The sequence below is a fragment of the Pseudophryne corroboree genome, chromosome 9 (assembly GCF_028390025.1).
Source record: "Pseudophryne corroboree isolate aPseCor3 chromosome 9, aPseCor3.hap2, whole genome shotgun sequence".
NCBI classification, from domain to species: Eukaryota; Metazoa; Chordata; class Amphibia; order Anura; family Myobatrachidae; genus Pseudophryne; species Pseudophryne corroboree.
Genome location: NC_086452.1, coordinates 428,596,080 through 428,614,147, shown reverse-complemented (window position 1 = coordinate 428,614,147; position 18,068 = coordinate 428,596,080). Strand labels below are relative to the sequence as shown.

General features: G+C 46.9%; 1 protein-coding gene across 2 annotated transcripts in view; it reads right to left on the bottom strand.

Moving 5' to 3' along the window:
• The window catches only part of LHFPL4 (LHFPL tetraspan subfamily member 4), a 232,929-nt gene that overhangs the window by 25,860 nt on the left and 189,001 nt on the right, over positions 1-18,068 (bottom strand). For both annotated transcript variants that reach the window (XM_063941001.1, XM_063941000.1), the window contains exon 2: positions 6,300-6,536. In XM_063941001.1, coding sequence (XP_063797071.1) covers positions 6,300-6,536 — 237 coding nt within the window. The remainder of the gene's footprint in view (positions 1-6,299; positions 6,537-18,068) is intronic.

Here is an 18,068-nt window from a genome sequence, read left to right as displayed (position 1 = left end):
CCGAGAATGTACACGGACGTCAGAAAAAGACTCACCAGTGTCCTAAAAAATGCAGTTGTACCCAATGTCCACTTAACCACGGACATGTGGACAAGTGGAGCAGGGCAGGGTCAGGACTATATGACTGTGACAGCCCACTGGGTAGATGTATGGACTCCCGCCGCAAGAACAGCAGCGGCGGCACCAGTAGCAGCATCTCGCAAACGCCAACTCTTTCCTAGGCAGGCTACGCTTTGTATCACCGCTTTCCAGAATACGCACACAGCTGAAAACCTCTTACGGCAACTGAGGAAGATCATCGCGGAATGGCTTACCCCAATTGGACTCTCCTGTGGATTTGTGGCATCGGACAACGCCAGCAATATTGTGTGTGCATTAAATATGGGCAAATTCCAGCACGTCCCATGTTTTGCACATACCTTGAATTTGGTGGTGCAGAATTGTTTAAAAAACGACAGGGGCGTGCAAGAGATGCTGTCGGTGGCCAGAAGAATTGCGGGACACTTTCGGCGTACAGGCACCACGTACAGAAGACTGGAGCACCACCAAAAACTACTGAACCTGCCCTGCCATCATCTGAAGCAAGAAGTGGTAACGAGGTGGAATTCAACCCTCTATATGCTTCAGAGGTTGGAGGAGCAGCAAAAGGCCATTCAAGCCTATACAATTGAGCACGATATAGGAGGTGGAATGCACCTGTCTCAAGCGCAGTGGAGAATGATTTCAACGTTGTGCAAGGTTCTGATGCCCTTTGAACTTGCCACACGTGAAGTCAGTTCAGACACTGCCAGCCTGAGTCAGGTCATTCCCCTCATCAGGCTTTTGCAGAAGAAGCTGGAGACATTGAAGGAGGAGCTAACACGGAGCGATTCCGCTAGGCATGTGGGACTTGTGGATGGAGCCCTTAATTTGCTTAACAAGGATTCACGGGTGGTCAATCTGTTGAAATCAGAGCACTACATTTTGGCCACCGTGCTCGATCCTAGATTTAAAGCCTACCTTGGATCTCTCTTTCCGGCAGACACAAGTCTGCTGGGGTTGAAAGACCTGCTGGTGACAAAATTGTCAAGTCAAGCGGAACGCGACCTGTCAACATCTCCTCCTTCACATTCTCCCGCAACTGGGGGTGCGAGGAAAAGGCTCAGAATTCCGAGCCCACCCGCTGGCGGTGATGCAGGGCAGTCTGGAGCGACTGCTGATGCTGACATCTGGTCCGGACTGAAGGACCTGACAACGATTACGGACATGTCGTCTACTGTCACTGCATATGATTCTCTCAACATTGATAGAATGGTGGAGGATTATATGAGTGACCGCATCCAAGTAGGCACGTCACACAGTCCGTACTTATACTGGCAGGAAAAAGAGGCAATTTGGAGGCCCTTGCACAAACTGGCTTTATTCTACCTAAGTTGCCCTCCCACAAGTGTGTACTCCGAAAGAGTGTTTAGTGCCGCCGCTCACCTTGTCAGCAATCGGCGTACGAGGTTACATCCAGAAAATGTGGAGAAGATGATGTTCATTAAAATGAATTATAATCAATTCCTCCGCGGAGACATTGACCAGCAGCAATTGCCTCCACAAAGTACACAGGGAGCTGAGATGGTGGATTCCAGTGGGGACGAATTGATAATCTGTGAGGAGGGGGATGTACACGGTGATATATCGGAGGGTGATGATGAGGTGGACATCTTGCCTCTGTAGAGCCAGTTTGTGCAAGGAGAGATTAATTGCTTCTTTTTTGGGGGGGGTCCAAACCAACCCGTCATATCAGTCACAGTCGTGTGGCAGACCCTGTCACTGAAATGATGGGTTGGTTAAAGTGTGCATGTCCTGTTTTGTTTATACAACATAAGGGTGGGTGGGAGGGCCCAAGGACAATTCCATCTTGCACCTCTTTTTTCTTTTCTTTTTCTTTGCATCATGTGCTGATTGGGGAGGGTTTTTTGGAAGGGACATCCTGCGTGACACTGCAGTGCCACTCCTAAATGGGCCCGGTGTTTGTGTCGGCCACTAGGGTCGCTAATCTTACTCACACAGTCAGCTACCTCATTGCGCCTCTTTTTTTCTTTGCGTCATGTGCTGTTTGGGGAGGGTTTTTTGGAAGGGACATCCTGCGTGACACTGCAGTGCCACTCCTAGATGGGCCCGGTGTTTTTGTCGGCCACTAGGGTCGCTAATCTTACTCACACAGCTACCTCATTGCGCCTCTTTTTTTCTTTGCGTCATGTGCTGTTTGGGGAGGGTTTTTTGGAAGGGACATCCTGCGTGACACTGCAGTGCCACTCCTAGATGGGCCCGGTGTTTGTGTCGGCCACTAGGGTCGCTAATCTTACTCACACAGCTACCTCATTGCGCCTCTTTTTTTCTTTGCGTCATGTGCTGTTTGGGGAGGGTTTTTTGGAAGGGACATCCTGCGTGACACTGCAGTGCCACTCCTAGATGGGCCCGGTGTTTGTGTCGGCCACTAGGGTCGCTAATCTTACTCACACAGCTACCTCATTGCGCCTCTTTTTTTCTTTGCGTCATGTGCTGTTTGGGGAGGGTTTTTTGGAAGGGCCATCCTGCGTGACACTGCAGTGCCACTCCTAGATGGGCCCGGTGTTTGTGTCGGCCACTAGGGTCGCTAATCTTACTCACACAGCTACCTCATTGCGCCTCTTTTTTTCTTTGCGTCATGTGCTGTTTGGGGAGGGTTTTTTGGAAGGGACATCCTGCGTGACACTGCAGTGCCACTCCTAGATGGGCCCGGTGTTTGTGTCGGCCACTAGGGTCGCTTATCTTACTCACACAGCGACCTCGGTGCAAATTTTAGGACTAAAAATAATATTGTGAGGTGTGAGGTATTCAGAATAGACTGAAAATGAGTGTAAATTATGGTTTTTGAGGTTAATAATACTTTGGGATCAAAATGACCCCCAAATTCTATGATTTAAGCTGTTTTTTAGTGTTTTTTGAAAAAAACACCCGAATCCAAAACACACCCGAATCCGACAAAAAAAATTCGGTGAGGTTTTGCCAAAACGCGTTCGAACCCAAAACACGGCCGCGGAACCGAACCCAAAACCAAAACACAAAACCCGAAAAATTTCAGGCGCTCATCTCTAGTGCGAACATTGCCTACAAACAGTGGAGGTGGCCATTTTAAGGACTTATCAAGAATAAGATTGCAGTTGATTGATTCACTAGGAACCAAAGTGCCTGAGTGATGTCACCGATACCTAGTGGATTGATTGGCTGCCTTCAACACCCAAAATGGCTGCCTCTATCTTTAATGGCAACTTCCTGAACACGAATGAACTAAACGGTATTCTTTTTTAAGCAGATATCACTTTTAGTTTTACATTATGGGGTATATGCAATTGCGGTCGAATTGCCGCAAATGTCGAAAAATGGGGCATTTTTGACAAAAAAAAACTGTCGAATTGGATTCGACTATGCAATACAGTACTTTTCGTCAAAAAACCTGCCATTTCAGATTCGACTTTTTGCAATTCGACATTTTTCAAATTCGACATGTCTGCAATGGTAAAAATGCGGCTTTTCGACAAAAGTATATTCAATTGAAGAATGTCGAATCGACAACAGTGCTTTTCGACAGTCATTTCGTCAATTTCATTCCGATTCCGCCTCATTTTGCTGTCGTGATCTAATATTTTTTTTTTAAAAACATGGGTTTTTTGGTGTTTTTTTGATTGCTAATAGCATATCTATTTATATTAGAAGAGATTATCTACTTGGTTTGTCTATTTAGGAGCCACAAGTATTATTTAATATATTTTTTTAAAATATATATATTTTTTTTACTGACTAAAATACTGTAATATGGAGAGATCAGAGCATGTTTTTCAGTGGGAAGGGGTGGGAATGGGTTAAAATTTCAGAAAAAAAATACGTGGGGTCCCCCCTCCTAAGCATAACCAGCCTCGGGCTCTTTGAGCCAGTCCTGGTTGTAAAAATATGGGGGGGGAAAATGACAGGGGATCCCCCCGTATTTTAACAACCAGCACCGGGCTCTGCGCCTGGTCCTGGTGCCAAAAATACGGGGGACAAAACACGTAGGGGTCCCCCGTATTTTTAACACCAGCACCGGGCTCCACTAGTCAGAGAGATAATGCCACAGCCAGGGGACACTTTTATATCGGTCCCTGCGTCCCTGACATTAAATCACTAACTAGTCACCCCTGGCCGGGGTACCCTGGAGGAGTGGGGACCCCTTAAATCAAGGGGTCCCCCCCCTCCAGCCACCCAAGGGCCAGGGGTGAAGCCCGAGGCTGTCCCCCCCATCCAAGGGCGGCGGATGGGGGCTGATAGCCATGTGTCAGAAAAAAATATTGTTTTTTTGTAGCAGAACTACAAGTCCCAGCAAGCCTCCCCCGCAAGCTGGTACTTGGAGAACCACAAGTACCAGCATGCGGGGGGGAAACGGGCCCGCTGGTACCTGTAGTTCTACTACAAAAAAAAACAAATAAAAACAGTACACACACACCGTGACAGTATAACTTTATTACATACATGCACACCGACATACACACATACTTACCTATGTTGACACGAAGTGTCGGTCCCCTTCTCCATGTAGAATCCACGGGGTACCTGTAAATAACATTATACTCACAACAATCCGGTGTAGATCGGTCCTCTTCTGTTTGTAATCCACGTACTTGGCAAAATAAAAAAACGGAAACCACGGACCACGCACTGAAAGGGGTCCCATGTTTACACATGGGACCCCTTTCACCGACTGGCAGGACCCCCCATGACTGCTGTCAAAGAGGGTCCCTTCAGCCAATAAGGGAGCGCCATGTCGTGGCACTCTCCTGATTGGCTGTGCGCGTCTGAGCTGTCAGGCGGCGCACTCGAGATACACTGTAGCACATAGCCGCTCCATTGTATCCAATGGTGGGAACTTTGCGGTCAGCGGTTGACCGCGAGTAACCTCAACCGCTGACCGCAAAGTTCCCACCATTGGATACAATGGAGCGGCTATGTGCTACAGTGTATCTCGAGTGCGCCGCCTGACAGCTCAGACGCGCACAGCCAATCAGGAGAGTGCCACGACGTGGCGCTCCCTTATTGGCTGAAGGGACCCTCTTTGACAGCAGTCATGGGGGGTCCTGCCAGTCGGGGAAAGGGGTCCCATGTGTAAACATGGGACCCCTTTCAGTGCGTGGTCCGTGGTTTCCGTTTTTTTATTTTGCCAAGTACGTGGATTACAAACAGAAGAGGACCGATCTACACCGGATTGTTGTGAGTATAATGTTATTTACAGGTACCCCGTGGATTCTACATGGAGAAGGGCACCGACACTTCGTGTCAACATAGGTAAGTATGTGTGTATGTCGGTGTGCATGTATGTAATAAAGTTATACTGTCACGGTGTGTGTGTACTGTTATTTGGGTATTTTTTTTGTAGTAGAACTACAGGTACCACCGGGCCCGTTTCCCCCCGCATGCTGGTACTTGTGGTTCTCCAAGTACCAGCTTGCGGGGGAGGCTTGCTGGGACTTGTAGTTCTGCTACAAAAAACAATATTTTTTCTGACACATGGCTATCAGCCCCCATCCGCCGCCCTTGGATGGGGGAGACAGCATCGTGCTTCACCCCTGGCCCTTGGGTGGCTGGAGTGCGGGACCCCTTGATTAAAGGGGTCCCCACTCCTCCAGGGTACCCCGGCCAGGGGTGACTAGTTAGTGATTTAATGCCAGGGCCGCAGGGACCTATATAAAAGTGTCCCCCGGCTGTGGCATTATCTCTCTGACTAGTGGAGCCCGGTGCTGGTGTTAAAAATACGGGGGACCCCTACGTGTTTTGTCCCCTGTATTTTTGGCACCAGGACCGGACGCAGAGCCCGGTGCTGGTTGTTAAAATATGGGGGATCCCATGTAATTTTTACCCCGTATTTTTACAACCAGGACCGGCTCAAAGAGCCCGAGGCTGGTTATGCTTAGGAGGGGGGACCCCACGCATTTTTTTTCAGGTTTTTTTAACACTCAGGGTTTTTTTTAACACTTTTGTGCTGTCCATGAAGTCGAATCCAGGACGCACACTATCGTTTTTCGACAGCGGGACTGTCTAATCCGTTTTTTATTGAATATGTCGAATTTGGGTCCCGGCTGCCGGGATTCGACTGTCGAATTGTGTCGAATCCAAAAACGATCGAATTCCAGCCGGAATTCGACCGCAATTGCATATACTCCTATATGTTTTTGGAATATTTTCTTAAGCGATTTTCCCTGTTCATATTCATATTTGTAGACCACAGTGTTATTTATACAAGTTCATTATAATTGTGTTACCTTTGTTGTCTGCTTTAAGATCCTCAAGGAGCAAGTCGTTCTGTCTGTTTCCCAGTACAAAGGCCAGGAAGGATAGGATAAGGGCATTCAGGATCCCGATAATGGCCAGTATGTAGGCCCAGCGGACGGAGCAATCTCCGAGGGAATATTTGCCAGTCTTGTCCCCACACATATCCCTGATCGTCTCTGCATCCCATCCATCTGGGAATATCATGCAAGCAAGCACCAGGCATACAGCTGCGTAAAAAAAGAATTATTAGAATTATCTATCATCTATTTATAGGGTGACACAATGTCCTGAGACTGTGTGCAATTGCTAAATAAAGCCTAGAGCGAGCAAGACAAATATAAATGTGTAAAATAACAAAAATATAGTGTGTTTATATATAATAGTACATCAAGCATAAAAAACATAAAAGAAACATTTAGCAGAATAGGTGAACAGAAGGATGAAGATGGAACATACGAGACAACAGGAGGAAAGAGGACTCTGCATGAGAGGTGTTACAGTTTAGTGACAATAGAAATAGAACACAAATTGTTAGAATACAGATTGCACATAAAGGGACTAGAAAAAGATATTTCAGAGGCAGTCGCACTCATGAGACTGTTGGACAGGCTGCAAGTGGCTAACCGATTTCCACGTCTCCAGTCTACTAGTCATGTCTTGTCCCTAGAGTTGTACTCTACATGAGTCTGGTGCCAGCTAGAACAGAGGCAATACATTGGCTTTTTTATAAAGAGTGCAGGGTGAGTGGTGCAGATCAGCATACCCTGCACCCAGGGGTGGACTGACCACAGGGTTCCCAGGGAAGATTGCTGGTGGGCCGATGCGCATGTGGGGCCTGTTTTGTTTATTGACATGTGATGGGTGGTGCTGCAGAAGCGAGAATCAGGCCCCCAAAAGACGTAAAATCAAGACGATACAATGAGGTGTTCTGCCAGCCACCCACCTTGGTACAACCAATCCCTGCCATCTTGGCATGTTTTGCCATGCGCTTAACCATACAAGAAATCCCACATCTAGCTGGGTGATATTGCAAAAAGGCATTTCTGGCTGCAGGGCTCAGATCTCCTACTATCCATGAAATATTATTTTACTAACGTTTGAAAAACAGATTGACTAATATTTGGATAAACAGTTTACACCATTGGATTCCCAATTCAAAGTCAGTTTATCTAAATAAATTCTATACATTGAGGCTCTTCACTCAAAAACCCTCAGGTTTCTTAGCACTAGTAAAAGCCTGTAAACGGTTGTGGGGATGACCTACTGATGCCACCACTCTGCCCACGGTAGGAAGTGGCAGCAGCATCTTGGCACTAGTTAGATGCTGCCTGCTGTATTTATTGATGATCCCTAGGGCAGTACGGATGGTGTAATGGTTAGCACTGAGGTCATGGGTTCAATTCCCACCATGGCCCCAACTGTGCGGAGTTTGTATATTCTCCCCGTACTTGCGTGGGTTTCCTCAAGATACCAGTAGGTTAATTGGATCCCAACAAAACAATTAACCCTAGTGTGAATGTGTGTGTGTACATGTGGTAGGGAATATAGATTGTAAGCTCCACTGGGACAGGGACTGATGTTAATGGCCAAATATTCTCTGTAAAGCGCTGCACAATATGTGTGCGCTATATAAATAACTGGTAATAATAATAATAAATAAATAATCCCTGCAAGTGAACACAAAGGGGGTTGATGGAGCGTAATGGCTGCGTGAGGTCAGTGTAATTAATGGGTTCTATCCTCTAAGAGTTTTTGCTCCAGTGGTTAATGGGCCTTTAAGACACAAATAATTCTTCACTGAAATTGTTAATGAAACAAACATTTTTCAACAAAAAGCATGCCGATAACTGATTACATTGTTATCACTGAAAATAACTTTTACAATGTCGCAAAGTGCGCATCAGGAAATTTTTGTTGTTTTTTTTTAAACATATATTTATTGAGTTTTTCAGCAGAGAAAAAGAACACAAGATAGGGGGGTCATTCAGAGTTGATTGCTCGCTAGGTATTTTTGGCAGCGCTGCGATCAGATAGTCACCGCCTATAGGGGAGTGTATTTTCACTTTGCAAGTGTGCGATCGCATGTGCAGCCGAGCGGTACAAAAAAGTTTTGTGCAGTTTCTGAGTAGATTAGAACTTACTCAGCCGCTGCGATCACTTCAGCCTGTCCGGTCCCGGAATTGACGTCATACACCCGCCCTGCAAACGCTTGGACACGCCTGCGTTTTTCCAAACACTCCCTGAAAACGGTCAGTTGACTTGACACCCATAAACGCCTTCTTCCTGTCAATCTTCTTGCGATCGGCTGTGCGAATGGATTCTTCGTAAAATCCATCGGCCAGCAAAGATCTGCTTTGTACCCATACGGCGCGCCTGCGCATTGCGGTGCATACGTATGAGCAGTAGTGACCTGATCGCTGTGCTGTGAAAAACGGCAGCGTGCGATCAGGTCGGAATGACCCCCATAGTAGAGTGCTTAGCAATGACAAGGAACAGATATTAGCATTTCAAGTTATATAAACTTGTGATACACAGTGTCAATGGTTCTAGAAGTACTGTAGAATCAGCAAAAGAGGCATCGGGACATGAGTTGAAAATGTGTCGTCAACTGTGCAAACACTGTACAAAGGCCCTTATTCCGAGTTGTTCGCTCGTTATTTTCCTTCGCATCGGTGCGATTTTCCGCTAACTGCGCATGCGCAATGTTCGCACTGCGGCTGCGCCAAGTAAATTTGCTAAGAAGTTTGGTATTTTACTCACGGCATTACGAGGTTTTTTCTTCGTTCTGGTGATCGGAGTGTGATTGACAGGAAGTGGGTGTTTCTGGGCGGAAACTGGCCGTTTTATGGGTGTGTGTGAAAAAACGCTGCCGTTTCTGGGAAAAACGCGGGAGTGGCTGGAGAAACGGGGGAGTGTCTGGGCGAACGCTGGGTGTGTTTGTGACGTCAAACCAGGAACGAAACTGACTGAACTGATCGCAGTGGCAGAGTAAGTCTCGAGCTACTGAGAAACTGCTAAGAAATTTCTATTCGCAATTTTGCGAATCTTTCGTTCGCACTTCTGCTAAGCTAAGATTCACTCCCAGAGGGCGGCGGCTTAGCGTGTGCACTGCTGCGAAAAGCGGCTAGCGAGCGAACAACTCGGAATGAGGGCCAAAAAGTAATACTCTGCAAAACAGAGAAAAGAATACACATAAACAACAGGGAGAGTGTGGGGGAGGAGGGGGTGTGATCCGAGGAAGAGCTAGACATACAAATTCAGTAGAGCCAGCAATAAATTGCAGGTAAGATGTACACCTAGCAAGGGTAGCAAGGCTCATACAATTTGAAAAATGATAAGCAGAATAAAACAGTCCAGAAGGTCTCCAGAATTACTGGGAGGGGGGTGAGAGTGGCCCGGTCTCAATCAGAAGTCACTGTTTTTCTTAATAACCACCAATCCGTGGATTCAAATAATTTAAATATATTAGAACGAGTAGCGTCGTCAAGTTTCTCTATATATGGGCCCCATTTACGGTAAAAGGAAACAACACCTTTTTCTACGTCAGGAAGTGTGCAGGAAATTTATTTAGAAGTTGTAGCAAATTGAAATAAATGTTTTATTCTGCAGTCTCTGCACAGTCCCGTTATAAAACCTTATTGTCTGGAAGATACAAAATTCAGTTGTGTTTGCTTGTTTGTTTGTTTGTTTGTTTTAAAATCGTTATTCTTGCGAATCATAACATCCCTGTGTATATATAAATAAAATAAACAGAAAACATAAACAAACAACATTGGAGGAATAACGTTAGATGCAAATTTACACCCATATGAATTCCCTAGTTAGGAATGTGCTTTTTGAGAGATATATCTCCTGTATAATAGCCCAGATCTGTGACTCTGTGCCTGTGTGTATAACGCTGGGCGGAGTCACAGCGCTGGGCGGAGTCACAGTCACGGGCCTGGCCAATTATATAGGAGATCCAGCTGAGGATTCACTTTCTCTGGTGTCCCAGCATGGCTGCAGGCACGGGGGGCTGAAGCACAGCACTCTCCCTGGCCGGCGGTCTGCCCAGGGCTGAGCTCTCCAGGCGCAGCCCCTCTCTGCGCACCATGCTGCATGGGGGAATGCTCAGCTGCGTGACCTGGGAATCAGGACCCGGCGCCAGCCCGCTGACCCTACCGCACACCTCACCCGCAGCAGCTGGGCACCGTACTCCACCCTGGTTCAAGCCATGGACCAGAGGTATGGACAACCCCGCACCCGCCCTTCCCCCACCTGCAGGTACCCCTGCCCCTCCCCCACCCACGGTACCCCCTCCCCCACCCGAGGCACCCCCCGCACCCGCCCCTCCCACACCCGCTGTACCACTATATATAGATATATATATTTATTCCCATAATTCCAATAATGACACCCTGCAGATTGGGATTAATTGTGACACCTTTACTAAGTCTTAGTACAAATATGCATGTCTCAAACTGGTCCTTTTATTCTTCTCCAAATGATACATCGTAGATGCAGCTGCCTCTCTCCCCTTTAATGTGGCATTTCTCTCCATATAAATTCCATCTAGGATTCCATGAAACAAAGAGATAAATTGTACAGTATCTAGGAATTAGCACCAGGTAACCCGTGCCATTGCCCTTTTAAAATAAAAGTCAGAGATCGTTCGTCTTCTCGCACCTCCGGCCATCTCGGACTCCGCCGCAAGTCTTTCCTTAGTGCAAGAAATGCCATTTCTCTCTGTCTTCAGGAGATCCCATGTGTGGTTCCGTTCATTTATTTGGATATTAAATATACTGAGATTTGGTATGATCGGATTCTGCACCCGCCCTACAGTAGAGTGTGCCCAGGAGACTTAGTTACGACTGACTGGCAGGATAGCTATGGAGCGAATGGTGGGTATAATATTGCCCAGAATGCTCTGTTACAGGAACATTGTGTTTGTAATTTGCAGATTGCCGGTCTATTCGCTCATCCGGGACGGTATGAAGCACACCGCATTAAATTAATGTAGTACTGTGTAGAAAGTGACGGCGTACACCGATACATCACTGTATACTGCATGCAGAACACAAACTGCATTGTGCAGAACAGCGACTAACAACGATAAAAATACATTTATTTACAGTCAATAAAAAACAACTCCCAGTTGTTATGAAAGGAGTCAAAATGCAATCCCTTCACCTTTATGCATCATAGGCAGTGGCGTAACTACCACCCTCGCAGCCACTGCGGAGGATTGGAGGCGTAGGGCTGCGGGGGCGCCTCCGCTGATTGCTGCCAATCAGGAGCCGTAGCTGCCGGTCCGCAAGCTCTGATTGGCTCATGAACCGGCACTTCATTTGACAGACATGCCACCGGAGACACAGGAGAGGCGCACGCTGTACCCTCCGGCTCCTTCCCGGACTGTACCACTACCCTCCTTCCCGCAAAGCACAGCAGCGGGGGAAGGGTGTGTACCTGGCACTGGGGGGGGGGCATATTTGGGGTGGTGGGGGGGGCATATGGGACACTGGGGGCATATGTGTATCTGGCACTGGGGGGCATATGGGGCACTGGGGGCATATATGTTTCTGGCACTATGGGGCATAATTTTATCTGGCACTGTGGGAGAATATCTGGCACTGGGGGCATATGTGGCACTGGGAACACAACCCTAGCAACAAGCATTACCCCCTGGTAACAAGCACGACACCCAGCTCATGAAATCCCTGGCAACAAGCATTACCCCCTAGCAACGAGCATGCCACCCAGTGCATGAATCCCCTGGCAACGACTATTACCCCCTGGCAACGAGCTTGACACCCAGCACATGATACCCCTGGCAACAAGTATAACACCTAGCACATGAAACCCCTGGCAATGGGCATGAAACCCTGAGCATGAAAACCCCTGGCACCGTGCATGGAACCAAGAGCATGAAACCCCTGGCAATGAGCAGGTAATGTAAAAGTAATTAGAAGCCTTACTGTAGGACTTAATGTGTAATGGGCATTGCGGTGTGTGGCATAATGTATCACGGACATTGCGGTGTGTGTCATAATGTGTCACGGACATTGCAGTGTGTGGTATACTATATCACGGGCATTGTGGTATAATGTCTCTGGGGCATTGCAGTGTGTGGCATAATGTATAATGGGCATTGCGGTGTTTGGCATAAGGTATAACGGGCATTGCGGTATGTGTCACAGGCATTACGGTGTGTGGTATACTATATCACGGTCATTGTGGTATGTAGTATAATGTCTCAGGGGCATTGCAGTGTGTGGCATAATGTATAATGGGGATTGCGGTGTGTGGCATAAGGTATAACGGGCATTGCGGTATGTGTCACAGGCATTACTGTGTGTGGTATACTATATCACGGTCATTGTGGTATGTGGTATAATGTCTCAGGGGCATTGCAGTGTGTGGCATAATGTATAATGGGCATTGCGGTGTGTGGCATAAGGTATAACGGGCATTGCGGTATGTGTCACAGGCATTACGGTGTGTGGTATACTATATCACAGGCATTGTGGTATAATGTCTCAGGAGTATTGCAGTGTGTGGCATAATGTACAACGGGCATTGCGGTGTGTGTCATAATGTGTCACAGGCATTGTATGTGCAATAATGTCTCAGGGGCATTGCAGTGTGTAGCAAAATGTATAACGGGCATTGTGATGCGTGGCATATTGTGTCACAGGCATTACGGTGTGTGGCATAATGTGTCAGGGGCATTACGGTGTGTGGCATATTGTGTAATGGGCATTATGGTGTGTGGCATAATGTCTAAGGGCCATTGCAGTATGTGGCATAATGCATATTGGGCATTACTATAATACTATAAGGAGGAAAAATGACAAATAATGAATCAGGAATCAAGATTATTTTTTTTCCTGTGGTGGCCGTCTGGGTGTGCAGGTTGCAAAACTGGGGTATAAGGTAGTCTTTTCCTGCAATGCCACGCCCCTTTAAGCATTGTCACACCCAGTTCAGCAAGGTCACGCCCCCTTTTTGCGGCACCCGACTACTCATCACTTTACTAGTGGCAATTATAGGTGGGGGGGCGCCAGAGAATGTTTTGGCTTGGGGGAGAAAAACTTCTAGTTATGCCACTGATCATAGGGACGGACTCCTATCAGAGCCTCTGCCCCCGCACGTGTTCAGTAACAAAAGTCAGCAGTATTTAATTTCTTACTGCTGTGAACAGGAAATTATAATTATCAGGACTAGCCCTTATGGGGGTCATTCCGACCCGATCGCTCGCTGCACTTTTTCACAGCGCAGCGATTGGGTCGGAATTGCGCATGCGCCAGCCAAAGGCCGACCTTCAGTAGCGATCACCTCTGCCTGACTGACAGGCAGAGGCGGTCGCAGGGCGGGAGGGGGCTGGACGGTGGCGTTAAGCCATTTAGTGGGTGCGGTCCGGCCAATGCAGGCGTGGCCGGATCGTGGGGGGGGGGGGGGGGCAGTGGCAGCGACGATCAGCTCCCGGCCAGCAGCAGGAGCTGCGTTGGCCGTGAGTTACTCCACAAATACAAAACCATCGCAGCTGTGCGATGCTTTTGTATTTGTGCAGGGGTAGGCCGGCACTGACATGCGGGGCGGACTAGCCCTGTGCTGGGTGTCCCCCCGCATGTCTGGGAAGATGATCGTAGCTGTGCTAAATTTTGCACAGCTACGATCAACTCGGAATGACCCCCAATGTAACAAACAAAAGTTAAACCAATCTGTAGGGGTGTGAACTGCTCACTTATAAATCCTAACTTCTATTTACCTGTAGACGATTCTAGTCATATTGGTGGATGATCTGTCAGTAAACTATATCTTACACAGTTTTCTTTAATTGTCAATATAAAGGTTTGGCAGTATCCTTAGGTAACGGCACAGCTGGAGACCACCTGAATCTGTTGCGGTATCTTACTTGGCAGAGCAACATAATGCCTAATGCATCAAGCCTTTCGGAGAGATCAGCTTTTATAAGTGACATTTTATAGACTGTGCTAGAGAAATGATAGCTAGAAGCTGATTAGTTTGTTCTTATGCATATTTGCCCAGACTCCCACAATTGCCGGGAGGCTCCCGAAAATCAGATGGCCCTCCCAACCACCCAGAACAGTGGGCAATTCTACCAAAGCTGGCCCGCTGGTCTCCACCTAGCCGCCCACTTACTAGTGAAGTGGGAGGATCCGGCAGCCAATGACGCAATGCAGTAATCTTGGCGTTGTATAGCAATCCGGTAATTTTGGGCGTTGTATAGCAATCCGGTAATTGGGGCATTGAATAACAATCCGGTAATCTTGGCGTTGTATAGCACATTGACGCGATCTTGCAGACACATGCCCTCAGCATGCCCACATCAGAGCCGGCCATAGGCATAGGCAAACTAGGCAATTGCCTAGGGCATTTGATATGCCTAGGGGCATCAGCAGCTTCTGCTGATTAAAATGATATGCGGCATGCCTATGTTCTGTGTGTAGCATTTCATATGCAGATACAGCCACAGTCTCACACAGTATATAGGCATGCTGCATATCATTTTAATCAGCAGAAGCTGCTTGTGCATCCTAGCCACATAGCAATGCAAATAAGGTGCATTTTCATAAAAATAGGTGCCCGACATTAGCATTGAGGCAAGATTTATGAGGACAAATCTGTATCCAAGTAGAGGCAGAGGTCACAGTGTTAGTGGCAGTGTGAGTGCTGTGTGCATGTGAGTGGGTTGGTTGTGCAGTAGTGTTCAGAATATGTGTAAGGAGCATTATGTGTGTCATGTAAAAACGCATTAATAATGTGCAACATATGTGTAAACTTAAAGGGACACTATGTGTGTCATTATGTGTATAAGGGCATTAATAATGTGCGGCATATGTGTAGGGGGTACTATGTGTGTCATTATGGGTATAAGGGCATTAATAATGTGCGGCATACGTGTAAGGGACATTATGTGTAAAAGGGCATTAATAAATGTTGTCATAATGTGTAAGGCACATTATGTTTATAAGGACATAAATAATGTGTCTCATATGTGTAAGGGGCATTACTGTGTGGAATTATGTGTATAAAGGCATTACTAATGTGTGGCATTATGTGTATAAGGTGCTCTACTATGTGGCGTTGCGTATAGAAAGGGCACTACTGTTTCGTCTAATGTGAATAAAGAGCAATAGGGTGTGGTGTAATGTGAATAAGGAGCAATTCAGTGTGATGTAATGTGAATAAGGGGCTCTACTGTGAGGAGTAACGTTTAAAAGGTAAAGTGATACTACTGTGGGATGTAATATGAATTATGGACACTATCGCATGATCAAATGTGAATAAAGTTGCAGTACTGTGTGGTGTAATTGGAATTGGGGTTACTATTGTGTGGCCATGACCCTTGCCAGCAAAAACATACCCCTATTTGGGATGTGTGCCAAATGTGCAAACTGTTCTTATTTAAAATATAGGGGGTACAAACACCAAAATAAGGACTGCTATGGGTTAGGGGTGATGGTGCTGGGAAAGAGGTGCAAGGTCAGAGGCGGAACCAGTGGTGGTGCTAGGGGGCACCAGCCAAAATCTTGCCTAGGGCATCCTATTGGTTAGGGCCGGCTCTGGCCCACATAATGCCCCCTGCACCGGCTCTCATGGTGCCGATCTGGCTGCCCATTCCCGAAGTGGGCAGCCAAGAATTCGGCAACTATATTCTTATGGGCAATTTATCCATTTTATCTTTCTCAAAGGTTTGATACATCTCTCCCTCAGTGGTTTAACTGTCCCCCGAGTGGCAGGTGCTAACAGAATTGTGCCAACATTGGAGGTGGGACAAGGAGCTTGGTCATGCCATGGAGGCACGCCTAGTTCCCTTTCACTGCCGTGCGAAGCAGCAGTGAATCGGTCATGCCTCACAACAGCCTGGTCATCAGGATATTTCAGTCCAATCATGCCCTCAATAAGGGACTGTCCCACTGAAATTGGGACAATTGGGAGGCACATTAACATGACTGGGCAGATTTTTACTTGTAATGCTGACTACATCTACTCAGCTGTATTAGTAATGGGCTGGGGCACCGTATCCATTCCACACTAGGGAGGAGATTAATCAAAATTTCTAGAGCGGACAAGAGGGAATAGCTCTCCATTATCTAGTATATTCTGGAAAATGGAAGCTAGACTTGTTCTCTTTAGAATATTTGATAAATTTCCCCCTTGGTAAGAGTAAGGAGGGTGATGCAGCACATAGACCGCGTGGTATTGGTGCTGGCGCAGTGAACATAGGGTGAGACTTGGACACCCAGGCCCCATGCAGTGGCCCTGACTGCAACTTGAGCTCTACATCACGAGAGTTCTTACAGTAGCTCGGACAACTCCATGGGCGATATTCAATTGATATCTCGACGATCTCCCATCTAAAGTGATGTGATATCAGGGGGCGATATTAAATTGTGCCCCATTATCGCCCCTATCGCGCCCATAGCTGTCGGGTTTAGCAGTGAAAAGCAGCTAGACCATTGTGAAAAGTCCCGTTTGACCACCCGAACGGGTCACTTTTCACACATTTCAGCTCACCACCACCAGGGGTAGCGAGCTGAAATGCTGATATCACGCCCGTTGGCAGACACAATTGAATAGCTGCCCGCAGGCGTGATAGTGGGAAGGGAACAATTGAATTCCGCACCATGGGTCCACTTATCACTAATAATGCTCAAACTTTCATTGCGCTACCAGAAAAGAAAATCAAGTAGGAACTTGGTCAAATGAATGTGTATTTCACTAGGGGGATAGGCACTGGGGAGCTAGAGAGGATAAACAGCAACTTACTGGATTCCCCGATCATGACGCGCTGTCTGCGTGGAGTGACCCAGTGACAGCAAGCTTCCTAGTGTGGCCGTGGAGGACAAATGCCAGTTGGCGCCTGATCATAATTGTATACTAAAGGAGGACTCCTAGATTCACATTTGTAACAGTGCCATAACAGTACAATATTGATAAGTGAGTCTTGAAGTGCTTTATTCTTCTCACCCAGAGGATCTTAGTAGACGTCCTTCCGTGCAGAAGGGGCCTGTACGGCAGTCATACATCTTGCTTTACATATAGAAAAGTCAGAGAAGCCTTTTAATATTGCAGGTTTAGTTAAAGCTTCATTCCTCCTCTGCAAATTAGCGTCAGCAGCCGACATTAGGTTTAATGAAAAGAGTACTCCCCAGCCACTCACAAGTACTTGCATACACTTTCAATTGTAAGATTCGCTGCCTCCTAGACAGAATCTATCTACCTTCAATATATCTCTCTTAACTTTGGCCTCCATTGGGGCCTGGCTTTTTAATGTGCTTGAGAATTAAGAGATTACTGGTTGTAAAAAAGAAAAAAAAGTTTGATTTTGTGGCACTCGACAAACAAAGGGGGGAAAAAAACACACAAACACCCACACAATAAAACAACACAACACACATATATACACATGACATATCCTTGGCTACTCTTGCGGAATGGCGGAGAGTCCAACTATTTTTTTTGGGTGGGTCCTCCTGAACTCTCAGGAGTGAGGATCGCCCACCCAGATCCAATTTCTCTTCTAGAGAAGAAGACGAAACGCTGATGACAGGAGGAGCTGTATCAAACCTTCTAAAGAGAAATAGTGGAAATGTTGCCCTTAATAAATCAATCAGACCTTCCCACCGAGGTTTCCTGGAGCAGAGGTCCAATATGAAGGGAAGTATTAAAAAAACGTAGACTCTAGGGATTCCCATGCCACAGTCATGTAGCAATCTCGTCTCTAGTCTGTTGTGTTGTGAAAGCAAACATTT